The sequence below is a fragment of the Phocoena sinus genome, chromosome 12 (genome assembly GCF_008692025.1).
Source record: "Phocoena sinus isolate mPhoSin1 chromosome 12, mPhoSin1.pri, whole genome shotgun sequence".
Classification (NCBI taxonomy): Eukaryota; Metazoa; Chordata; class Mammalia; order Artiodactyla; family Phocoenidae; genus Phocoena; species Phocoena sinus.
The window spans coordinates 38,396,702-38,424,567 of NC_045774.1; the positions used below are offsets into that span (position 1 = coordinate 38,396,702).

General features: G+C 36.0%; 1 protein-coding gene across 1 annotated transcript in view; it reads left to right on the forward strand.

Moving 5' to 3' along the window:
- Positions 1-20,080, forward strand: part of TRDN (triadin) — a 167,708-nt gene extending 147,628 nt beyond the window's left edge. Inside the window, exons 10-12 of the mRNA XM_032650860.1 lie at positions 17,566-17,643; positions 17,844-17,912; positions 19,989-20,080. Of these exons, the coding sequence (XP_032506751.1) occupies positions 17,566-17,643; positions 17,844-17,912; positions 19,989-20,080 (239 nt within the window). The remainder of the gene's footprint in view (positions 1-17,565; positions 17,644-17,843; positions 17,913-19,988) is intronic.
- The last annotated feature ends 7,786 nt before the right edge of the window (positions 20,081-27,866 follow it).

Sequence of the window (27,866 nt, forward strand, 5' to 3'; positions counted from 1 at the left end):
GCTTTCCACAGCTAGAGAAAGCCCTCGCACAGAAACGAAGACCCAACACAGCAAAAATAAATAAATTAATTAATAAACTCCTACCCCCAACATCTTAAAAAAATAAAATAAAATAAAAATTAATTAATTTTAATTATTGTTTAAAAATAATTAATTATAGCTCTTCTTTGGAAGCTCTATAAGAAAAAATAAGACAAGGAATATTAGTCTCTACAAATAGTGAAAATAGCTCAAAAAAGAAACAAAAAAACTAAGATTGGCTTCAGTGGACCCAGATAGTACACTGGAACCCAATGGAGAGAATGTAAAGATGGGGGCCACACAAACCAGGATTTAAATACTTTGCTGTGGGGTTTTGTTTTGGGTCTTTAGTCTGGAGAATTTCTTTGTAAAATTAATTTCTTAAGATTCTTAAAATGATAATATATGCACATGTCCTTCCCCAAATTTTTTTGCTTTCTCTTTTACTATGGAAATTTACTGCAAAATGATAGCACTCCTAGTGTGAAAGTTCAGAGAAAATCTTATGGAAGAGGTAAAAATTGAAATGGACCTTGAGAAATTGGTAGGATATGCCTATATCAAGTTAAGGATAAAGACATTTAAGGCTAAAGCGATAATAATTAAGGCACAGAATCACAATATATTGAAATGTTCTTTTGTGATTGTCAATTCTTGAGTATTTACTTTTTGCTAAATCTTATTTAATCCTTATAAAACTTTGAGAGTAGTGTGTTATCATCCTTGTTTTACAGATGAGAGAACTGAGGCAGAGAGTTCAAGTGTTTTGTCCAGGTCATACACTGTGTGGACAAAGAATTTAAACCCAGGTCTGCCTAGTTCTAAGGCCCTCAGGATTAACATGAAATCTCTCAGCTTCCAAGACTTAGGGAACTCTCAGTGGTTCACTCTGATTGGCACTCAGGGACCTAGAAGGAGAAACAAGATTGGAAATGTTGTGCAAGATGGTTCAGAGAATGAAATAGGAAGGACCAATTAGGGTGAGTCCGAGGAGAGGAAGTAAAGCTTGACCTTGGGAGGTGGTATGAAGGTAACTAAGTTGATTTTAGAAATATCACAAAAGTAGACTTATGGGATTTATTAATATTGATACCATAGGAAAGTAAAGTAAAAGCTTATTCAGAGATTGTTGGCCTGAAAACCCAAAAAGATGCCCTAAATAGGAAGTAAAGGAAGAGAGTGCCCACTAGAGTGGGCAGAGCTGGAGAAGTAGGAGACTGAATTCACTTATTCTTTTTTTTTTTGTGGCACGCGGGCCTCTCACTGTTGTGGCCTCTCCCGTTGCGGAGCACAGGCTCCGGACGCGCAGGCTCAGCGGCCATGGCTCACGGGCCCAGCCGCTCCGTGGCATGTGGGATATTCCCGGACCCAGGCACGAACCCGCGTCCCCTGCATCAGCAGGCGGACTCCCAACCACTGCGCCACCAGGGAAGCCCTCATTTATTCTTAAAGCCACATTTGGTATTCAGTTGCAAAAGGGGAATAAGTGAAAATTCCAATCCAGATGTCATTTGATAAGCATCTGCTAAATACTAAGGTTCATTCTGTATACTTTCACATACTTTATTCATTTAATTCTCACAGAAAGCTCTGAAGTAGGCAGTTAGAGAATCAAGTGTGGAGCTTCGGGGAGAGGTCAGTGGTGGAGATGAGGTTGCCTGGAGACAGAGTGAAATAAGTCAGAGTACAAGCACTGAGTATCTTCTGCCTGCTCAGCAGTCCCAAACTGAGCACAATAAAGGACATAAGAATACTAAAGATGATCTCTCTTTTAACAAGTGGTGTGGATGAAAGAGAAGAAAGGAACTAATTAGTAGAAAAAAGTTTAAACTTGAGAGATTGCATAATACAGGCACTAAATGTTACAAGTTTCAAAGGAGAGACATCCGTGATTTCTGGTGTCAGGAGAGATAATGTGAATCTAGAACTTGAAAAATGGATATTATTTGACTAACTGCTGAAGAATACATAGGACTTGCTTTGTGTATGAATGAAAGAGAAAATGAATGAGGACATAGCAGGACATGTGAAATTGATACATTTATATGACAATGATGATATCAGACTGGATAGGGGATAAATTAAGATTAGAAACTATTGGGGCATTAGAAGTGATGTTTGTGGTGACAGATTACAGACACTTGGTCAGTCAGGCACGGCTGATATCTGGCATGGAAGAGAATCTTTGAAAGATTTAAAGTAGAACAATGACACAAAACCAGTATTTGAGAGAGTGTGATCAGGCAGCCCTCTGCTTAAGGTTTTGAAAACAAGAAAATTTGTGCAATAGTGCTAAAGCTGTTGAGTATAAAACATGGTTTGGAAGGAAGTTGGGGCATATTTCACAAGCCATTTTTTCATGGGGGTGGTGATGGGAACTGTGTATAAGTGACTTAAGAAATTAATATTGCAACTCAAAATACTGCAAACTATCTTGACAATTTAAGTTCACACAAGAGGTAGAAACTTAAATGAGGTCTAGATATAAATAAGAAAAGTGAAATATGTGTGACTGTTGGTCAAAACCACAGTGTATGAAGGAAAGTGCTAGAACCAGACCTGTTTATAACCTAACAAACAGTAATTGCTTCCTTTTCTTCTTTGGCTGATTTCTGTTGTTTTGCATTGTTTTATTTTGGTTCTTCAGAAGTAGCCATTTAATGCATGAACATTACAGGCAGTGAGAACAGGTGGTTAGGCATACAGACTCCAGAGCCAGACTGCATGGTTTCAAATCTAGGCCCTGACACTTGCTTGAAATTATAACTTTTGTCAAGTTAATCAATCTCTTTAAGTCTCCATTTCCTCCCGTCAATGAGGCGGATAATGGGATTGTTGCAGAATACATGAGCAGATGGTCAAAGTGCACTGAAAGGCCAAAGCTTTCCAAGTGCTTAGTTTTTTAGAACCACATCAACAGCATACTAGACCAATTTTGCCCATTCTAGTCATCTGATGTCTTCTATCCTTGGTTCTACTATCTATATAATGTGGGTAATAATACATAATTTATAGTGTTATATTGAGGTTCATATGAAAAAATCCTGCATTATATGCATTAATGAGTTTGGTTTAAGTGTCATCTAGATGAGTTCTACGAACCATGTTAGATTCTGTAGATATAGCAGTGAACAAGTATGCGTGATGCCTACTTCTCCTTTAAAATAGGATAATAGATATTACTTTATAGGATAATAATGGAATCATTCATGCATGGACACATATACTTAGAGCACTACCTGACTATAATATGTACTATTTAGATGTATAGTGGTAGCAGTGGTGCTCAAATATAGCAAAATTATGGTTTTCTACCCACCACTTCTTATTATCTTTCCAATTTATCATATATTATTATCATCCTCTCCCTAGCAAGTCTTCCTTTACTGCCCTATATACACGTTCAAGAAACATTTTCCTTGAAATCCTTGTTGCCTCATACCTTGCCAGATACATGCTATGTTTCTTGAATTGAATTCATGATGTATAATATTTATGTCACTAAAAAAATTATTGATGATCATCCCAGAGCAGCCCTCTTTATTCATTCCTAGAAATAATCTTCTTATTTAGAAAGATGACAGGTTTCTAAGCATTGCAAATAGGCCTTGTGTAAAGATTCTTGAAGGAGTTATTGGTATTATCTCTAGAGACGGAGGCTCAGAATTAACAAAGCTGGGTTTGCTGTGTGTGTCAGTAAACTGCAGGCAGCATATAGAATTACACAGAAGTGAGGAAAAAAAAAGAGAGAGCCTACACTTCATTACAGGTGTGCATAGTTCCTGGACTTGGCCCCATGAAAGTTGCCTTCTGATTATTTGAAGTATGGGGAATCTATTTAAGATAAATGTATCCAATTTTCATAGTTGTCTCAATCAATCCATTAAACATTCTAGTCATTATAAATAGCTAGAATGTGCAGAAATAGATCCAAGCACTTCTGAGTGGCCATGATTCCTCTGATGCTGCTACTACTCTCTCAGTCAGCTTCATTGTGTTAAAGGGCATTAGGTCTGGGGAGAAGGCCAGTAAATAAGAATTCTCTCCCCACAGTATAATGTTCATATCACTTTACTTTCTCTTTGTACATGTAAGGAGAACAAACTGAAGACCTAACATTTCATTTTTCTTGCTTTCTCAGAATTTGTCTCCAGCCCTTTTGAATGAGGTGTCAAATTCTAGAGGAATGTCTTTGCTGTGAGGGAACTTTCATTACAGTGTTGTTTTGGTCTGGCCTTGTCACTATTAATGGCATGAACCTACTGTCAGATAAGAATAAATTCCTTCTCAGGTAGCCCACCGGGACTATTCAAAGCTTGTTCTAAAATAGTCTGAAAAGGAACAAATAATACAGAGTAATTTGAATTGCTGAATGAGAAGCAAGGAAAATTAGGGCTTAATCAAAGAATTATCAAACTAATTAGGTGTTATTTATTAATGTGTCATGTCTTTTAATAATCTTATCTGTCGTTTATATGCAAGAGCGCAGATTAAAAAAGCATTCTAGTGATTATGTAAATATATTCCCCTAGTGCTATTCTAAGGTTCATTTGGGTGGCCCAGAAGATAAAGAACAGGGAATTTAGGGCTTTCTAACCATTCAGCTAAATGCATAGTTCTTAAACCCTTTTCTTAAGCAAGTCTTATTTTATTTTTTAGTTTTAAAAGCAGCCCTATTTTAAACATAGAAATAAGTATGCCCCATGGCCTATTTTGATATAAATAATTATAAACTAAGTAGTTTGATATAGCTACTTTCACAGAGACCTAATTTGGTAAACAAATATTCCTTGTCCATAGCTTTTATTCCCATATAGGATGTTTGTGCAAGATGAAGACAATAATGAATTTTGCAATATTAACATTAACGTTATAGGCTGAAGACTGTTCAACCAGTCACTCAGGATTTTTTGATCTGTTCTATGATTGCTATTCTAGCCTAATGTATTTTATGTTTTGGTTTTCTAAAATATTCTATGTTGAGGCACTAATACTGTTTATTCCCACATAGTAGTAATAATTATTCCACATTTGAAGATAATATGTTTTGCCTATTTATCTCCTCCTCAACATCCAAGTTGATACGCTGCAAGTCGTCCTGTCAGTCTCCCAGCAGTTACTGAACCCCTAGTATGTACTCAATGCTGGTGGTCGTAACATGAGTTTCAAAGTAGAAGGAGGTAACGATCTAGTCAGAAGTTATTACAGATAAAACAATGAACGGTATAAAGAAGCTTGGGGAGAAAAGTGGAAGAAGGTACTACTAATTAAAGACTAAACTAAAAAAAAAAAAGACTAAACTATATGATGCAGATTATACTCACTATAAACATCTAGAGAAGAAAGAGCCGCAGAGGCTGGAACAGGCTTGATAAAGGTGAGGTGCTAGTATTTCATCAATGTTTATCTTCAGCTTTATTCAGATTGTTATTATTAGTTGCTTACGATGAGTTTAGTATTTATCCTTATTTAGGTGGTCAATTTTTTCAACCCAAGAGGGAAAACATAGTGATATAATTAGGTATACTTTTTTAAATTACAATACCTAGTGGGAAATAAATACAGGAGAAGAACTGAACAAAGTAATGTCTCATCATGTAGTTGTTATCTTTATTGCACTGTGTCCTTCCAGATTAGACCCCATTATACTTTAGTGTCTGTCCTTTGTCATGCACGCTTAATTATTTATATTACATTTCTCAAATCCCCACTACTCTCTTTTATTCAATATTTCTGCTTTGTGATTGACATGGTGCTCTCCTGAAGAAAAAAACTGTCACCTATAAACCATTTTTTTTTGCAACCACTCACATGTTTAGGTAACGAGCATGTGTTTGGTAGACAAGGTTTGTAACAACTGGAATCTCTTAGAAATAGACATAGAAAAAGCACCAACACTTTCATATTGAAACATCCGGTGAAAAACAAACTGATGATTTAATCTTCTCTTATATGGAGGTTACATAAGATGTAAACCTTTTCCATTTTCTATTATTCATGACAATGATTACATTAATAATGATTTTTTCCCAGAGGAATATTTTTTGTGTAAATTATAAATAGCCTCCTGGCAGACACTGGATAAGCAGTGTGTCTTTTTTTAAATGACAAAATAATATCAATTATACACTGTTTAAAACAGGAAGAGAAGTTGGATGATTTCCAGATAGGTCGTTCAGGTGAGAATGTATTTGTGAATTTAATTGTGGTGTTAGCCTATTATATAATAATTATTAACATGTCTCCATTTTACCCTTTATCTATTAAGCACAAGCATTGAAATATTTAAATTTATGTTACCTGCCTGTAGTTGAAAAGATATGGAGTTTTATCATCTTTATTAAAGCACCCAGTAGAAAATTCTCCACTAAAACAAAATGTCAGCCCCTTTTTTCTCTTCCTGAGGTAAATTCCAAAACCAGAAGATTCTTTATTAATTGACTCTAGGTTCTTCCTTAGGCTTTTCATATCTCTTTGTTTTTGTTTTTTTTTTGTTTTTTTTGCGGTACGCGGGCCTCTCACTGCTGTGGCCTCTCCCGTTGCAGAGCACAGGCTCCGGACGCGCAGGCTCAGCGGCCATGGCTCATGGGCCCAGCCGCTCCGCGGCATGTGGGATCTTCCCAGACCGGGGCACGAACCCGTGTCCCCTGCATCGGCAGGCGGACTCTCAACCACTGCGCCACCAGGGAAGCCCCTTCATATCTCTTTGAAATGCTTGTAACCATGGAATACTTTCATGTGTTAGAGACAATATGGGGGAAAAAAATGGAAAGAAATTTTCCTACAGGTGTCTATAAAGAATAGGACAATGGCAGCATCCCGTCCCTTTGCCAAGTTCTGTGTGGGTTGGAAATAGCTATAGGGGGTGGTTGAAAGGTATCAGACTGATTCTATTTTGTATGTATGAGACCTCTGTATAAAAGAGAAGCAACACTGTTTTCCAAATGCCATACAATAGCTTTAAAAAGTACCTCCCTGTATTTGAAGATAAGGAAATACACAATGAACCTTGAAAAACATGGCTTGCCTAGAGCTGAAGAAAAACTCAGGAAGTCATCCAGACATTATTCTGTGTCTAACCTTAAAAGAGTTTTGGGGACTATTAGAGATGGTGATGACAACATTGACGATGGAAAAGATTTACCACTTACTGAGAGTTAACAGTGTACCAGGCACTGTGCTAAGTGCTGCACATGGAATTCACTGAATTCTCACCAAAACCTAGGAGGTGGGTTTAAGTTCTCCACCTCATAGATTAAGAAATTGAACCTAGAGGAAGTTGCAGAATTTGCTCAGATAGATGCTTATTGTCTCCAGCACTATAGGGAGAATTATAAATATTTTTTGAAAAGGGGGTCACTGCTTCTTAGGTTTTCTCTTTCCCTTCCTTTTCTTTACTCTGCTTTGAGTGATGTAATTTAAAACAAACTCACAATTTCTATTTCCATTATAGTGTAAATTTGACATATACTCCTAAATCTTGCCAATACAACTGCCAAAGAAAGCAGGCAATCTGCTGCTAACTATTAGCTGCCTTTGTTGGTTTGTCAGTGAAGGGAATCTGGTATAGAAAGTGTAAGCAGAGTGGACTGTGACTCCATACTCAAGAGATCAGATGGCTTCTCACCAAAATTACTGGAGGAATCTTGGATTATGGTTTACTTTTAAATTTCCTGGGTGTCTATTAAGCTGGCCATAAGGCCTGATAAAATATCATCCAATTCCATCATTAGATTTTTAGGTGAATTTTATTCTTAGTGGTTAGAGTGACAGCAAATTGAGATGGAAGAGAGCACAGCATAGATTTATCTCTAAGGTTGTTGGTAGGTCCTGATGTTATTGAGAATGAAAACAACAGATTCTAGTAGTTTAGGAATTGATTTAGCAATTGACTGTGCCAGCTATTCTCTGTCAATAACATCTTTGGTAGAATCCTCAAGTCAAACAACCATAAAAGATACGAGATGGAAGGAGACATTATTTATTTTCCATGTTTAGGTAGTTTACAAAAATGTCAAGCCTTCTACCTCTTAAGAAGTGAATTTGTTATTCTACTTGAACGTTATTTTAATGCATTTTGTAAATGTAATGATTTTGTCTTGGGAGCCATCTTTTCTCTTATTTTCTCAACTTTCTGTTTGCTACTCACAGTCCCTATGATCAATAATTTGTTGTGACTTGATTTTCAGTCTTGGAATAAATCAATAAAGTATGTTGTATCTCTGAAAAGTAAAACCAAATGTAAAACCTGAAGTATTAAATTTTGACTTGAGAGCTATGATATATTGAATGTACTCATATTTAGGAATATGACATGTTATAATGACCTGTTTGGTAGACAACAACCTTATTAGAACTGATACTTTTGTTTTAGTAGCAATGATCAATTAAATTAAGTGAATAATAGCTCATTAGTCAGAAAGTTAGCATGTGATGGGGGTAGGGGAATGCTTAGGGATATAAATAAAACTTGAGATTTTTAACTCAAAATTTTATTGAAATTTTGTAATTTTTCTTAAAAATTATCCATTTTTAATTCTATTCAATTATGTCCTTAAAATTTTAAACATAATATTTTGAATATATGTCATGGAAAAAATTGATTTCTAGTAAGATAAGTCACTGTTATACTTCTATCACTCAACTCACTTAGAGAATAGGCATCTCCATTTTGATAAAGAATTTTAAACATGTTTGACATTGGAGAACAGCATCTCAGAGACCTAATTTGAATTAATTGTAACTTTGAAAATTGAATTGACATAACTGATGGTCGAAAACATGTGTTATTTGTATTTCAAATCATCTTCAAATGAAACAAGGATTAAAACATCCATTAAAAATATCATTACACCATAATATAGGATACTGCACTTAAGATATATTTTCTTTTAATTATTATGAATGTCATTGACTATAGAATTCTAAAGCATAATATAACAACATAACATTTGTACTGAACTGAAATTGTTTAACATTATTCTAGATTTCATCATATATTTTGTTCATTGCTAGTCCTTCTTTGCTATCTCTAAAATAAATGCAGACAGAAAGACAACATGCTGCTGTGCAGAGCACTACATTGGGAATCCGCACTCATGGATCCTACTTATGTGTCACTTAGGTGAATTTAGCAAGTTGTTCATTTTCTTTGGGTTTCAGTGTTCTCAGTAAATTCTTGTTTCTTCTGGCACTAAAATCCTATTCAGGTTACATATTTAGGGACATAATTCTTTAAGCTTGAAATATACCACAATGGGTAATTTCATAGTCTTTCCACTTGAGGGTAACTGTAGATTCAGAATATATTGCAAGTGTTATATTTTGATTGAGCTGTTTAACTAATGAAGCTACCTTTCTAAATCTTTGAACTTTCAGCTCAGTTTTTCCCACTAATCGTGGATAAAAGTGTTAATGTTTCACTTTCATTGAAAGATTGGTACTCATAAACAACTTGGTAAAGAGTCTCACAGAAAGAAAATGAATACTTTGGTCTGGAACTATAAATAATTGAAAAATAGAAAACCAAAAAATAAATAAGTAAAATTTTATTATTTTTAATATTTTGTTGAAACTATTTTGTACTCTACCAAGAACTAAAAATACTGTGATTTGCTCTGTTCATATTCAAACACTCTAGAACATATAACAGAGTAGCATTTAGCAACATTCATTTATTCATTCATTCATATAATCATTCATTTTCTCCTTTATTCATTTTCCTTTACCAAATATGTATTGTCATTCCAGATTCTGTTCTCAAGTTGCTGTAGTCGAATGAGGATAAAAAAAAACAAAAATAGCAACAATAACAAAAAATCCCAGCACAGACTTGTAAATAAACAAATGTATTGAGAATCAGACAATAAAGTGTACACTGGGTACTCTGGGAGCATAAAGGTTGTGAAGGGAGTAGGTAGAGGGAATCAAAGAAGAGATGAAAGACATTTCATTGGATGACTCCATGGCAAGTAGGATATTTGCATCCTAAGTACATGAGACAGTTTTTATTTTTATAAATTGAGACTGCAGTCCATCTAATATGGCTCATTAATCTCTTTTCCTATCAGCTTTGGCCTTTGTACTAAAAGAAAAACATACAATTCATATTACCAATTTGTCTGTTTCTTCCATCTTTACTGTCTGCCTATTGCCTCACCTTATGTATAAATATGATTTGCTCTGGGGTTGACAGAGATATAATTTGGATAGCTAGAAGGGACTATTTAGGAAAAGTGAAGAAATAGTAATTCTGAAAGTCTTGAAAACCTCCCACTAGACAGTCTATCTAGAATTGTCAAAATGAGGTCAGGTAACTAAATGTGCTACTTGAGGTCAATTTAGTATCTAATTAAATAGAACTTGACCACTGAAGAAAACTATGAGACTTTTCATCTTAGGAAGTAAATATTTAAAGATCTTCTAAGAGTTATGAGTCATTTATGACAATAGATAAAATAATTAGCATTTATCTTCACCTTCCAAATAAATATTCAATAAATAGAAAAATGAAATGAAGTGAAAAACGTTTATCTTAAATGCTCTTGACGCATGACCTTGGTTAGGCCACCTTTCCTTCTAGAGACCATTTTTTTCCACCTGAAACATTAGGGTGTTGGAATAGCTGATTTCAAAGATCTCTTCCACACCCCAAAACTGTATGGTTATGATTCTGTGCATTTATTTTTGTTAAGTCCCAGACATCAGGTATTCTGTCATAATCAAGGTACAAGGATAAATGGAACAATGATATGATCTTGAATCAATCTTATTTCCTTTCTTTAGTTGGCTTTTCCATGGAAGAATTATTTCTACCTTATAAATTGGAGATGAAGAAGAAAACATACTAATACTACCTTTATCACTTTTAATCAAAAGAATGTATGGGCCTTCCCTGGTGGCGCAGTGGTTGAGGGTCCGCCTGCCGATGCAGGGGACACGGGTTCGTGCCCCAGTCCGGGAGGATCCTACATGCCGCGGAGCGGCTTGGCCCGTGGGCCATGGCCGCTGAGCCTGCGCATCCAGAGCCTGTGCTCCGCAATGGGAGAGGCCACAGCAGTGAGAGGCCCGTGTACCGCAGAAAGAAAAAAAAAAAAAAAAAAAAGAATGTATGAAATATGTATTTGGCTACTATTCCTTGCTTTTCATCAAAGCAAATATGCAAATATATAATAACACATGGAAATATTAGGGAAGCTTTTTATCAGGATGCAAAGAAACCTTTCCAGTAGAAACATTTTGGCCTGGAGGATGCTCTTTGATCTAAGAACTTGAAGCTTATGGTGTTTTAAACACCCTATAGTAGGGTTGCATAGCCAATTTATACTAAAGAATCCATTTGCTTAAAATTTTTCTAAAATCATGAAAAAAATCTTGAAAATTAATTACCAATATGATATATTTTTGCAATAATCCAACAAAGTAACTATGGCTTCAACTTCAGTGTCTTCTATATAAGTCCTCTGGCAAAATTGAAAACTACATAATTCAAGTGACAACGACTAAGTAATTAGTCCATGAACAGCATCTAGCTGAGTAAACAGGAAATTTCCTGCCCTTATCTGAGTATTACTTTTCTCATTCATTCCCAGATGCTCAAGCCAAATTGTCAGTCATCCTTGATTTCTTTCCCTCACTTACCATATCAAATTCATTTAAAAATCCTATTGGGTTTGTGTCAAAATGTACTCTGAGTCCATCCACTTATCTATAATTTCTATGTTTTTCATTGCCCATATCTTTAAAACTGCCACCCATTACTCTAAATAGCATTCCTTATTACCCTTCCTTGATACATTTTTAATAGGATACTGATTTCCATTTTACTTATTTTGTTGATATTATTTCTCTCTGCGCAGTAGAATCTCAGCTCCACAAAATAGGTGATTTTGTCTATATTGGTCACTGCTATAACTCCATATCCTAGGAAAGTGCCTAGTACTGAGTAGGTACTCATGTACATTTTTTGCGCAAACAACTGAATCTCCACTGCAACCACCTAGACCAAGCTCATGTCATCTCTCACCTGGGTTATTTCAATAGTCACCAATTGATCTTCTGCTGCCTCTCACAAGCTTTCCTCTGCAAACATTGTGTCTCTTTACACAGCAGCCGATGATCTTTTAAAAACCTACATGTCATACTAAAACACTTCAAAAGCTTACTGCTGCCCTTAGAACAAATCCAAACTCACTGGAACAGCCGAGAGTGCTCTGATATGAGCTTGCCTCTGCTTTCCAGCACCAATGACCTTTAAGCAAGCCAGGCTGGCTCCTAACTTGGGCATTTTGACTTGCCTTTCCCTGCCAAGAATCTTTCTATCGGACCTCTTCTGAGGTTTGCTTCTTTGTATTCAAGTCAGAACTCAAGTGTCTCCCCCTTGGAGACAGAGCCACTTCATACATTACGCACTTGTCCTGCAGTTTGTATACTTACACAAAGGCCCCCTGCTCTTCTCTCCTCAAGACTCGGACTGGAGCTGCAACTGACCAGGGTTAAGAACTGCCTCTTAATTTTGCACTAAGCAAGCCCTCCTGTTCAGACTTTGCCACCTTGGACAGCACATACCCAGAAAGGAGACTTTTTGTAATTTGCACAAATCTTCATAGGTTAGTGGAGTCCTGCTCAGTACTGACCCCATTCTTCCTTTTCTAACCAATTTAGTGTCATCTCTTTCCCACAGTCATTGTCTGCCTCACCACTCTGTTTTGATGTCCCTACCTTTCTGAGGTCAGAAATTATCTGTCTTGCTTGTTTATCGCCTGTCTCCCTTCATCTTTAATGTAAGCTCCATAACAACAGGGTCCTTCTTTGTCTTCCCTATGGTCCCCTCACTGATTTCGTTTGTACAGTTATGCCCAGGAACACTTACAACAACCCAGCTGGAAGAGACATTACGGTTCTTGTTTTACCTTGAAACAACTGAGACCTCAGTTAAGTGATGATTGCCTGTTTACATATACCCTTCACAAGATTGAGTACAAGGAATGCAAAGTACATGTTTAGAACATATCAGTACATAAGTGGGAGGTATAAAGATGCCTATGACCGGAGTAAAAACCTTGATCCATCCACCCCATGCAAACTCCTGAACTTCAGATTCCTAATTCCTCATTTCATAGTCAAATTCGCAAGTCTAGCATTATTATATTAGTGGTGTCTTAATTTTGTTTTAAATAAATAGGGTGGGAAAGGGAGGAGTGGTTGACGCTCTAAATTCCTCCGGTCCCTTCTCTCCATTTTGTAAGTGGTCCAAAAATCCAAGGCAGAGAAAGAGACACTCAGTAAGGAAACTTGAAGATCAACGTGTCCCTATTTTAATAAGGACGCTAGCACAATTACATGTATCAGCCTAAAATATAAACTGTATTTTCATTTTATTTTAGTATTTGTTCAATGCTAAACTTTGAAAATATTATTCTACATGTTACAAAAAATGTCAGTCTAGGAACCTTGTGCCAATAAATAAAAGTAATACTATTGCTTTAACACACTTGACAATAATTTTCTTACTAAATTCAGATCTTCCCATTTTATGTTCAGTCACAGATTCACAAATGCTTATAATGATGCTGACAGAATGAATTGGGATAGGAATTTGTAATTATTCACACTTTTTAATTTTTCAAGATGTAAATGAATTTTAACTCAGCAGTCATTTACTAGAGTGACACCTTCTCTGTCACGAGATCTATGGCCATTCATTGTTTGCAGCACAGGAGGCCTTTCAAAGAGTTTGTAGTCTTCTGGGTGAACTCAGTACCTCTAGGAAAAAGCAGTGGAGGTCCAAGGAAAAATAGCTTTCATGCATTAGCATAAAAAATCTCCTCAACATTTGTTTCAAGATTTAGTTGCTAGACTTTAGTTGCCTAGAAATGGTTTAGAACCAGGAAATCTCCTTTGATAAAAAACTAGGTAAATTAAACTTTAGTATAGTGAATTGCTTTTTCCTTCACATTACCTGAATTCTGCTCACAGCCTCCTTCTTGACTTGAGATTCTGAGTAATTCCATTCATCTTTTCTAGCAAAGTAAAGAAAACATCTGTAACTTAGAATATTAGAAGGAATGCACACTATCCCCAGTGGAATTTGACTCAACAATCATAACAACTTGGGTGACAAAAAACTCAGAACAGTAAAATATTGGCAGCTTACAAACATGCAATTCAGGTATTATGGAAATAAGCCAACCAAAATCAGTCAAGGAACAAAAAGCCATTCACTATGTTTGAATGTCAGAGGGGTTTTCGGGTAATAGCTTGTAAAATGAAGGGCATCTTTAGAGTTCCAATGTAAATTTCAACAACCTGAATTCTCCCTTCAGAGAGTAACAATCTTCAGGAATTCCAAAGAAATATATTCCTAATAAAATGATAAGCCTCTTTCCTATAAATGAGTTCTGCTATTTCTGTCATGTTTAATTTTATCTGTTGTTATGTCTTTGTTTTCTTACTTCAAAAGTCTGTTTCAAGTCCTTTTGTGTAATTAGATGGAATATAAATTGTAAATACATTGTAAGAAAAAGAATATTTTGAGTATTTACTATGTGTTAGATGCTTCATCACTTAATCCTCACAACAGCCCTGAAAACTCTCCTTATTTTATAAAGGCCCATAAGGCTTGGGTACTTCATGAAATTTTCAAATTCACACAGATTGAAAGTGTTGGAGCTGAAACTCTCATATTTATCTATTTGACTACAACCATGTAGTCTTTATACTAAACAACATTGCTATCATTATAAAATTCTATTATTAATGTAACATTATATTCATATAAATTCATAAATTATTATATTCATATAATATTGTATACATTCATATATCAAAACGGTCTCTGATTTCAATAGCATTCTCTAAAAGAAGGCTTTTCTATAAGTCAGTACTAGAGAGTCATGTGTCATTCTCAAGTATGACATGCCTGATTTGTTTTGGTGACCCCTAGCAAAACAATAACTTTTCCTGAGCTAGTAATTCCCCTGCCAGGGCTACCTAGCACTGTCACTATGGAGGCAAATGGACATCTGGCTTTTCCTTTTTCTTGTGGTGCTACTTCCCGACTTCATCCACTGCGTCACCATCATGCAGTTAGCCATTTTAGGGAGTGTAATATCGCTGATTACAGCGAGAGAATTTCTCTACGACTGATTACAGTCGTAGAGAATTTCTGATATAAACTGGATATTTTACTTTATGCTGCAGAAGCACCAGTTTGATCGTTTTAATAGTTCTATGTATTTTGGCATCCAGGCCTTTTTTTCACCAGATACTCCCTGTCTGGAATCCCTCCCTCTATTCTTCCATTCTTTACCTGGGAATCTCCTTTTAGGCCTTTAAATGTGAGAATCTTTCTGTGACATCCCATCTGTGTATATTATTTCCCATCTTCACACTGTATTATAATGATCTGTCTGTAAGTCTATTTTAGCCATTATATTGGGAACTTCTTATAGGCAGAGTTGGGGTTTAATGGTTCTTCAGTGCTGGGATATAATAAGTGCTCACTAAATTTAAAAAATATATAAAATAATGACCTCATAGTTCCTCCAGGAAAATATAAGAATATTTTGTAGTCTAAATTATGAATTATTCCCTGGGGAAAGAATTGAATACATTTAAAAATAAATTCCTAAATTGCTTATCAAGACTATGATTATACATCACTACTGTTCAAGAAAGTATTTGACAAGAGAGAAAGCAGTTTAGTTTGAACAGGCAAGATTCCATGAAGATATTTTTAAAAGCCTTAGTATTCAGAAACGATTTATGTATATTCATGGTCACTTGTATTTTAAGCTTTAGTTATTTAATTGACTCCTTCCTCAATCTTTTGATAGATTCTCCCTAGGTTTTGCAAACTACAAAATACCATCCTATTTCAGAAACAGTTTTTCAAGAACAGCTCTCAAGAAAGATTTGGGAGTGAATTTCCCCAAGTATACATCCATTTGACTTACAAAGACGGTGGAAACTCGGGGTGGAAGCTCCATGCCTCTGTCTCTCTCCAGCTGCAGAACCCTTTATATGTGATGACCCCTTACATATGATGACCCTTTGCCTGCCTTAGGAAGTCTGAGAGGAGCTTTCAGCACCTCAAATCCACTTCTTAGGAGCTGAGCACCTGAATCCCTGTTCAATTAAGTTTAAAACTGCAAAATGAAAATTATACCTACATCTTAAGCATCTTGTAAAAATTAAATGACTTAATACATCAAAACTCTTTGGGATCGTTCTAGGCACATAATAAGCACTATATAAATGTTAGCCAGGGAAAAACAATGTGGATCAAACTCCTTTTTTAGTTTGCCCATCCTTACCTTTTCTTTGCTTACTGAAAAAGGAAATTCTATGTTGCATTATGTTTCCATCAAATCTTTGCTTTCATGAGGAAAATAATTAATACTAATATGGATGGATACTTTTCTAGGTATATGGCCTGCATGTCATGGAACAATATGCTTTGCTTTTGTGCATACTTGAACATGCTCAAGAATCAACCTGGATGGGTCTAACAGCTAGAAGAAAGTTCTATGATGAGTGGAGACTAACCTCTTCTACTCAGCTTGACGGCCTGGGATTCCTCCCTTCTCGCCACCACAGAAGGTGGTGTGTGTGTAACTCAGGTTGCTAATCCACAGTTCACCAAAGCAAACTAATTTTGACAAATTCTAAAAAAGGAAGACTTCCAGTAAGCAGGCAGGTCTGCTGACATTTGATAATATCTAGTTGTCAGTGAGACTTCAGAAGGTGCATATGCCCGCATTGATTCTTGGACTTAAAAGAAACACACAGCAGGAGTTTATGGAATGAAAATGAATGATAAAACATTTTGCAAGCATTTCATATGAGATCATATGTTAGTTAATGTTTACAGTTCATGGCTGGGATGTTTTTGGTTAATTAAAGAAATCACTTGGGATAAGGAAGTACTCAGAAACGATTGTGGGTTTTTATGGTGCATAATAAGCCCAGAGACTTGAGGCAGGCTTTCAAGTTTCTATAAAACTGAATATATTTTCTCTTTGGCCCATTATTTACTTAACTGCAGGTCATTTATTTTGGCAGGAGAAAATGTACCTGTTCAATATCAAAAGGCCTATGAATTTTAACCTTCTTTCATTGCTTTATTATATCATTTGAGAATTTTTAGCTAAATGAAAAAAATGGTGATTTTTCTGTATATTAGAATTCCTCTTAGCTTCTGTGATTTTAGTTTCCATAATTTGAAGTGCATATTGAAAATAAATTGCTTTATTTGATTGCATGTAGGTTTTCCATTAGTGAAGTCCAGTAGATATATTTGACATTGTGTATACATCTAAGAAAAAAAATATTTTCAGAAATGGCTCTGAAGATAACTGAATCTTTGTATGTATCCACTTAAAGATCTCACCTAATAACAATTTTCTTATTGCATAATAATATGAATTATACTTTGGATTATGAATTATGCATGTTGGGGACAGATCTAGAGCTATTTTAGTTGTGCATATTAAATTTATTAACACTTTTTGTTCAATACCTACTCCTGCATTGTGTGCACAGGACAAAGCCCAGCCATACCACCTCCATCACCAACAGAGCAAGCTTCTGGACCCACTTTGGCATCACCAGCTCTTGAAGGCAAGTATTTTATTTTATTTTTCGAAAGATCATCTCTATTGTAGATAAAATAGAATATAGAGAAACAAAGCAAAATAGCAATAGCAGCAACAATAAAATCCATATTTTCTCAAATAGTTTTAGTATGTCTAAGCTACAGTTTACTCTTCCAAAAAATTACAATTTGCTCCTTTTTAGAACACCAAAAATTTCCTCCTAAGGTTTTATATCGGTGACCATCACCTTCCAGAAGGGTGACCTGCTTCATACCCTGGAAATCAAGCCAGAAAGTATAGGGACAAATGGACAAGGATATGCCTTGCAATTCCTATACATAGAACTCAAGAAAATATCATATGATCATTATCAGGAATCATACACTCGTGTAACCTATTCTCTCCTCTATACCTTATTTATCTTCTCTCCCCTAAACCCACTCCCAAATGAATCTCCAATAACTACAAGAAAACGGCTGAGATTTTCAGTTCATCTCATATATCCTCCAAACCCCTCCTATAAAGATGACCCAAGCCCTGTTGATAATTTCTTGTTTCTTAGAAGGATGGTGGTAACTCTGTGCCTTGGAAATAATATAGTGATTAACAGCCTGTGTTCTACAATCAAACAGATCTGGGTCCAAATTCTGGTTCTACTCTTTTCTACCTGGATGACCTTAATGTGATACCTAAACTTTCAGGCTCTTTATTAGTGAAATACTGATACTCATAATACTACCACAGAGAGGTGCTGTAAATGTAGAATAAAACTATAACAATTGCAATTTTTATTATTATATTTGATATTGATGAACTTAGGAATTTCTTAAATGTATTTTATTGGCTTAACACAGCTGTCCCCAAAGAATAGTTTGTAGATCACCAGCATTAAAATCAATTGTAAAGCTTGTTTAAAAAATGCATATTCCTGCCACATCTTAGATCTAGTGAATCAGATCTGGCAATTCAGAGAGGAAAATTTATATTTTTAACAAACTCTTAAGTTGAGCCTTGTATACATTAAATGTTAAGAAACTTTGATTTATATTTATGTGTAAAAATTATTACAAATCCAACTGTTTTACACCAAACATCTGAATTTGGTAGCCTGCTTCAAATAGTTTATTTATTTATAAATTAAATCTGAATGCCTTGGTAAGAGATGCATTGTCTCATTGACCACAGACCCAACAATTGATTGGCTATATGTTTATATTTTGGGCAATACATTTATTTATATTACAGTCAGCAGCCAGGGAAGGATTTTAGAAGCTGAGCAGGTGAAGTTTTTCTAAGTTTATATTATAATACCAGCATGTTCTATCTACTTTTCTGGCCAGATCCTGACCAAATTATGCCTGTGGCTATGCTCTCTTCAACTCACATTTATTTAGAATATTATTATGTTGGCTTTACTTATATGCATTTCACATTTGACATTTCAGAACGCTTTAAAGTAGACATTATTAATGATTAACAAATCTAAGCTTGCAGTTTTTTTTTTGCTAAATTAGTGAACAGCAGGACTGGGATTCGAGCCTGAATTTCTAGTTCTATACCCAGAGATCCTTCTATCATATTACTATACAGACTTTGGAGTTAGAGGATTCTAACTTCATGTCTTCTGAGACATCAGCAACTTTGGTAAAATGAAGACATGACATTTTGTGCTTTAGATTCCATGCAGTTCTGTGATAGAAGTATCATGTTCTGATGTCAGTCAAGAGTACGCTAGCAACGTTTATCAAAATCTAATGTGCACACAAATAACCTGGGGTCTCTGACAATGCAGATTCTGATTTGGTTGGTCAAGGGTGGGGCCTTAGATTCTTCATTTTTACCAAGTTCCCAAGTGTTGCTGCTGCTACTGGTCCAGGAACTCATCTGTATAGTAAATCCCTAGTGATTTAGGAGGAAGGTGGAGAGCAATTGAATAATCCTAAAAATACTTTCAATTTAGTATTAGTTACCTAAATGACCTATTGTTGGCCAAGTGTCCTTCAGAATGACTGGAATGACACACATGGAGAAATTCTGACTGCTAGTTGTCTGGGAAAAAGCAAAAGGTTTCAAGCCACATACCTAACTAAGCATTGTAGAAAGGCTCAGAAGAGAGCAAGAGAAATGCCACTGGGAATTGGGGGAAAGGTTACATTATACTTGTAAATTGTAATAACCTATTATATAGTATGTAAAATATTTTGATTTGGTCAGCTACAAATTGAATGAATTAGCAGTTGCAAATTTCAAATAAAAATCCCATACAATCTGCAAGTTAGTACTCTGTCAATACCAATCTGAAGAAAAGAATTTGTTTGGTTATTAGAGACCATGATTTAATGAAAAGTTCACGTAATATCTCGCTCCAAGAGTCCAAATCAACAATGCTTCTTGACTATTTAGAGAACAGTCCAGATATAGTCCAAGGTTTGAAACTTTCGTCTCCCATCCGAGTCAGCTAAAGACACATTTATTTGCCCCACACGGGTCTTTTATTTATTGATTTTTGAATGTGATCATCTTAGATAGGGTGAGCTTCCCACTGTCTCCATTGGCTTTCACCCCTCCTTCTCCCATTCACTCACTTGGGTCCAGACTTACTTCGTGTGTGTGACAATTATGTAAAGACAGTTTCTTCTTAACATAATAATTACTTAAATTCCTGATCAACCTTGGTGTTTTCGTCTGCAAGGGCTGCCATAGTAAAATACTACAGACTGGATGGCTTAAACAACAGAAGTTGATTTTCTTACAGTTCTGGAGGCTGGGAGTCTCAGCTCAGGGTGCCAACATGATTAGGTTCTAGTGAGATCATTTCCTGGCTTGTATATGGCCACCTTCTTGCTGTGTCCTCATATAGCAGAGAGAGCATTCTGGTGTCTCTTCCTCTTCTCAGTAGAACACCAGTTCTATTGGATCGGGACTCCACCCTTACGATCTCATTTAAGTTTAATCATCTTCTGATCCAGTTACATGGGGGTTAGGGCTTCAACATATGAATTTTGGAAGGACACAATTCAGTCCATAGCACTTGGTAACCTCTAAGCTTAGTTAATGTATAAGTAAAGCAACTTAAATATTTGCCTCATATAATTTGTTTAGTTTAATAAGCTGTTTAAATATTTCTTTTTCAGTAATCAATGATTTTGCCTTTTTCATTTCTGTGATACCTGATTTTCCAACACCATAAATTCCCAACTTGCATCATCTTCTGTACATGCTTATAATTGATGAGTTAAATATTTAAAAAATTTTAGTATTAGTTACCTATTTTTCTTAACTGAACTCACATATCACTGAGCTTGTACTGAAGGTAATAAGCTTCAAAAACTCTAAGTACTCTCATTATTGACTACCGACGTGTATCATTTATCTAGCTAGAAAGTAAATGAGTTGGAAAAACTTTATAGTCGGAGAGAGAGAAGGAGAGATCAGAGTTATATTTCTTTTGGCATTTGGACTATAATAGCTTATGTGACTTGCGATAATTAGACAAAAAACTGACAAGTGACCATCTCACTGCCCAAATATTCACAGAACAAGAGATAGCCTATAAATAATAGTGTCACCTTTAAGTTTCATCAGATTTTAATTCTGTTGTTGTGAGACAGGCATAAATCAGGGAGCTCCAATTCCCCAATTTGAGGCAGATTTTGATAGATTATTCAAATATTTGACCCTAGTTTACCTCCTGGAAGAGGTTCATAAACCACCCTGTAGCACATGTTTTGCCTATCAGTCTGTCACTTGGAAAAGAATGTGTCATTTGTTAAGTGGGACCCTTAGGTTCTATTGTTATATTTAAAGAGCAGTTTTATTTGACATTTCATCCTGGAGCCCAACACTGCAGTTTAAGTAAATAACCAAACAATGTTGCAGGATTACAAGGCTTTTGTCAGTAGTATCCACTTTTTATCTGCAGAAAGACACAGTCTGCCCTGAGAGTGCTGGTACTAAGCAGCTTCCCAAGGAGTCCATGTTATCAGCCGATGCTGAGATCATGGGCTTTGTCAGGGCTTGCAGATGTGCTGCCTGTGCCTTCATTAACATAATTGATTAGGAACTAGGACATATTTAGTATTAATCAAGCTGTTTTTAGTGAGGCTGATTATGCACAGTCCTTGATGCACTATTTTAGTCTGGAACTTCCTTAGGACCAAGTTGCAAGAAAATGGCATTATGTAAAAAGGAACTTACATGTGGCACTAACTTACGCCCTTTGATTTGAGGAATACAGTTATAACAGGTCAAAATGTGGGAACTTAAATGTATTTTGCGTTTTAAAGAAAAGGGCTTATATATAGACTAGATTATTAAGTTTGCTCACAGGAGATTGGAAACAATTTAGGATTTTATCAGCAGAAATCTAAAAAAAATCATGGACTTTGTTATGGGTGAAAGCATTCTACACATCTCTGAAGCCCTTAAAAGCTTCCTTTGTGCTTTCATAGCACTTAAAACAATAAGTTTCTCACAACACTGGCTTCATTCTGTTAAGTATCTGTGCACTTCTTATCTTGGGTCACTTATCTAATGCCTGGAAGTTGTGTCTGGCCTTCCTAGAATTTCACTCCTCTCCCGCATACCAGACACTTTGTTCACTATAATGAAATTCTATTGCTTTGAATCTTTGGGTGTAAAGACTAATTGTATATTAAATCAGTTGTTTTCTTTGACTCCTACTACTGTATGTTTTAGAATATGTTTGGCGTTTGGCCAGGGAAATTGGCTACAATAGCACTGAAAAGATCTTGTATAATGACCACCCCAGGCAATCATTTGGGTCATTGTTGTCAATTTGCATTTTATTATGGACATAACTGGAACTAACTTAAATAGAGAGCCACCTTCAATATAATAGTAATTCTTACGATCTTTCACAACAGTGTTAAATTTCGTGGCGAATTAATTCTTCTGACTATTGTGAGCTCTCACTGGTGTTGAAAGGCTTGCAAGTTCCAAAGGCCACTATAGTTATCCATATATTCCACAAATGAGACAGATCTATGTGAGTACCTCGCCCCCTTCATCAAATGGTGCCTTATTATATTCACATCACAGGTGGTTTCAACCCTTAGCGTGAGAGCCCGTTTATCAGCAAATGGTTGTCAGAACTGTATTTCTTAGGAGAGATTAGTTCCTGACTGCTCTCTGAGAGAGTCCTCAGTGATTAAACAAGACAGCTTCAGGCAACATTTTCCATCCCCTCCCCAGTCATCAAAAAAGCTGCTTCATTAAATCTTTGTATAAGTACGATTACTGGATATCATCCTGTTGTCCTGTAATCAACAACGCTGGAAAATTTTTCTTTCCTCCTAGTCAACACAACCCCCTCCCCCACTACCAAACACCACATTTTATGTTGTTGATTCCTGAAGAATTAAAGACTTCCATCCACATGTAATTACTGGACGTTTAATGTAAAATGGCCACACCTCATCTATTGTGGCAAAGATGTGGAAAGAAGAGGTTATGTGATCTCTTATTAGTTATATATCTTATACTTAAATTACTTCTAATATTCCATTACAAACATATAGTTGGCATTAATGGAGCCAAATAAAGTAAGGTGAATGAATACTGTATACCCTATCATCTTCTTGAATAAACATGTAACTGGTACTAACTTAGTATTGCAGTCGTGAATAATATAAATGCCATCACCCAACAGTGGGCAAGAGAACTCTAGAGAGAAGACTAAAATCCCAGCTTCCAACTGCAACTTCGACACTAATCAGTTGTATTATCTTTGACAAATCGATTCACTTTTTAGGGCCTCCACTTCTTCACCTGTCAACTGTGGGGACTGAATTTAAATGGTCTTTTCTGCTTTCACACCCAGATATTTCAAGCTTATTTTTTTCAGGTTGGTGCATTAGTAGTAAGCTACATTAAGAGCAGAGTGAAGACTCCGTGGCTTGGCACAGTGTTTAAATAGCTACCACAGATGTGTAAGGAAGGTATGGCCATGGCTTAGATAGAGATGTCACACTTGGGCCAACCAGGCATGTCCCTATGAAATGGATAATACTATGAAGCATTATTTTCTGAAGTTCAAAAGTGCGTGGTACAGATAATAAGGGCTATAAAAATTAGGAGGAAGATGAGATACGTGTGAAGCAAGGCTATGAGGTGACGTCACAAGATTTGCATTGGGCCATAAAGAGTAAGTTGGTAGGATTTGTGCAGAGGAGAAAGGAGCAATATAGGAAACTTACTACAAGATGATTTCTTACCATAGGGTGCATTCGAGGACAGTGTCCTACAGGAGCTAGTAACGTTTTATTTACAGTTCTATTAAACTGAGAACTTTATTGTCTTGGCTCTTCATTGAGACATATCCTGAGAAGTAAAAAGCATAAAATAATAAAATTGAATTTTGGCCCAGGTTCTTATTCCATTAACTCTATGACACAGTTAATCTTGAACTTTAGGGCAATGCAATATTTTTCTTTGTTTTGAGGTGAAATAAACTCATATCCTTGGGCAATTTTTAATGGGATTGACCTTTAGTTATAAATTTTGATAATATAGATAAACCATACTACTTTTAGTACCTATTTTACTTGGAAAGTTGCTATAAGGAGTGAATGAAACAAGGTATATAGCAACTTAGCACAATTAGGTACTCAGCCATTAGCTACTATTATTGTCATTGTCAATGTTATTGTCATTGTCAATTTTAATCAGGAAATTTCTCTTGTATATATAGTAAATCATTAAGTTTTATGTTAATTCTTTATTGGTATCTGTAAAGATAATATGGTAATTTCATTAATGACATTAGTCAGTAAATGTGAAACTCTATATGATTTCTTAATATAGGACCCCAGTCATATCCTAAAGAATTTTGTACACACAACTGAATCATTTACACCTCCTCAGAGACTGCGTGAGCCTGCTAAAACAACTGAGCAGAGGGGTAGTATGATTAGATTTGCATTTTAGATCATTGTGTCAGCTATAAAAAAGTGTGGATGGTGAGGGGTGGGGCTTGGGGGTTTGGAGACAAGAAAAACTTAGGAGGCTACTGCTCATGGGGGAAAATTATGTGACTTTTCTCTTAAACAATCATATTTAACCCTCAAAACAATTCCAAGCAGTGAATATGATTTATATCATTTTACAGAGAAGATCAGAGGAATCAAGTAAATTGCCCAAGATAACACAGTCCTAACAGTGGTATAATTGAAATTGGAATCCAGGTGTGTCACTCCCAGGATCAGTCTATTCCATTATCGTAGACTAGCAATAAAAGTTAGGGCTGAGCATAATTGCTAAAGTCTTATCTGACCTGGATAAATGAATGGCACTTAAGAATAAGAACAGGTTTGGGGAGATGATAATGAGTTCAGACTTGCTAGGTGCATCAGGGTCCCTGGACCTTTCAAAATGGGTGATTAAGAGTATTTAAGTATTTGAGCAGAGTTATGGTGAAGCACCCCAAGGCTAGCCAATGCAGGAAGCCTTTACCAGCCCTAGGCCTGAGGAGGCAGGGGAATAGAGTGGTTTATAAACCCCCAAACCTTGTAACTCTAGGAGAGAGATGCCCAATCAAAACTATGTCCTTTAGTAGAAGAACACATCATGAACAATCTGTAAAATGATATCTATAATATTCTCAGTGAGCCAGGGTGTATAATTGGAGAATACATGCCCAACTCTCTTTTTTTCCTGCTCTATTATCTCTTGATGTTGCTCCCATTGGCCAAACTAACCTGAATCCAGAGGTTGTGTTAATCCATAAAGGTCAGGGTGGATATTGGACCTGGAGAGAAAATGAAGACTCTGCCACATGTCAGGCAGCATGTTGAGTGGGATTCACACAAGTGGTCATCTCCAGCAGACAACTGAAGATAGAAGTCTGGAGTTCACAAATGAGAGAGATGCAGAGGCTGAAGTCATAAGCTTATTCCAAGCATAGCATTTCCTGAAGTATGTTATGGGGAATTCTAGTTCTATGATATTCTTAGTGAAAAAAATTTATAACATAATACTTTGGGTCCACGTAATATTTTCTTTTTGGACAGTCACAATGTACACAAGTATGTTAAAAGAGCCGTGAAATTCTTGTCAGAAAACTGTTTAATTCTTTTTAAACTCAGTGGTCACAGAAACATTTCTTTTCCCAGTAATACTTATTGAGCTCCCAAGGAACAATTGATCTTAAAAATACCCTGTATCATACAAATCTTAGTTTTGGATATAACTGAATGGCAGGTCAGTCATAAGTGTGAGTGAGGTTTAATGCATCCAAGAAGGAAAATGTGGGGAACAACATTGTTTTATTCAGAGTTCTCCAGAGGAACACAGCCAATATGATGTATGTACACACACACATACACGCGCGTGCACACACACAAACACACACACAGCGAGGAGGGGAGGAGGGGGCAGAGAGAGAGAGAGTTATTTTAAGGAATTGGTTCACATGATCATGTGATTTTGAGGGCTGGCAAGTCTGAAAGCTATAGGGCGTGCCAGAGGCTGGAGACTCAGGGAAGAGTTGATACTGTATTCTCAAGTCCAAAGGCAGGCTAGAGGCAGAATCCCTTCTTCCTTAGAGGACCTCAGTCTTTTTTCTTAATGCCTTCAACTGATTGGTAATCTACTTTAGTCAGAGTCTACTGATTTAAATGTTAATCACATCTAAAAAATACCTTATAGCAACATCTAGACTGGTTTTTGACCAAGTGACTGCTACTATGGCTTAGTCAAATTAACCGTCACAAACACCATCAGAAGACAGACTAGAAAACTAAGGATGGAAAGATGAGGGAGGAAAGGGAACAACAGGGCCAAGAGCCCCAGGGAGAAGGATAAGACAAAACTGGCCAGAAACCTTTCGGCTTGTCAGTTAGAAGTTCATGGTGACCTACTTCTGCCTCTAAGTTTTCTCTCTGCCACATATAAATGAGGGTATAGCAATCAGGAGTTCTGAACTAAAGATTCAATTGTTCATATTAGTTTTTTAACCTCTCTGAGACTCAGCTTCTTCAACTGTGAAGTTATACTTTTTGAAATAAATGATCTCAAAAGTTTGTTCCACCTCCAAAATTTTATCATGCTCAAGGCTTTTATTTCACTCATTTTTCCCCCTACACATTTATTTCATTTCCTTTGGGGCTAACCACTACTTCTAGAGGAAAAATGAATCCTCTGTTTTAGAGTCTTGAAATATTTCCAATATTTTGTTGTTTTTAAACTTTTTATTTTCAAATAATTTTAGATTTACAGAAGAGTTGTAAAGATAATATATAGAGTTCTAATACACTCTTCAGCAAGCTTCCTCTAATGTTAGGATTTTATAAAACCATGATTCACCTACCAAGACTAAGAGATTAACTTTGGTACACTAGTAACTAAACTACAAACTGTATTTAACTTTCACCTTTCAGTGATTTGTAAAAGTGTTTTTTTAATTATTTCTTACATGTGTGATGAGGACACAAATATTAACATAAGTATTCACAGCTTTTCTCCTCCACTTTATTGCCTAAGGAATATTCTAGGTATGCCTGGTCAGCTCTTGAGTGTTTATGTTCTGCTCAGGACTCAGGATATGCTGGGTGAGCCAAAAAATTGGAAGGGGCTCAAATAATTAAATTAATTCATGTTTGAATAGGAAGGGTTATTACCCAGAAGAAAATATAAGAGTCAGACAGTGAGAAAAAAGGTCAAGGGAAGGGAATAGGAGAGTCAGCATGGGCTGAAGTAAGTTTTTAGCATGCCCTTGGGAGAGAGAAGCTTTTGGGAGGAAATGCTGTGAAGGAATGGGAAGCTCCAGTAAGGAGAGAACCTTTAGAACATTTTGCTTTGGGTCATACAACATTAGCTATTTGAGAGACTTCAAAAAAGATTTAAACTTATCTTCAAACCTCCCTGGAATTTTAGACTCTCGTTTCTTTTGATTGCAGCACTGTGCAGAGCTAGGCATGAGGTAACTTAGCTCTGTTGGGGATAATAAATATGTTAGAACAAGGGTAATTCAGCTTAGTATCATGGAAAAGTAGGTAAGTCTTAACTGACTGTTGAGAAATTAGGGGGAAAAAAGAAACACAAAGACAAAAAGGTGGAAAAGTGTCAAGAAAAAGGAAAATGTAAAGAAATATATTCCACAGATTATGAAATATAAATACATTTTAGTAGACATTAAATATATTTCATTAGAAACTTGCATCTCCAAACTTAGAACTTTTCTCTCTTGTTATAATAGTCTCGATTTTCCATTATTGATTAAAAATAGTT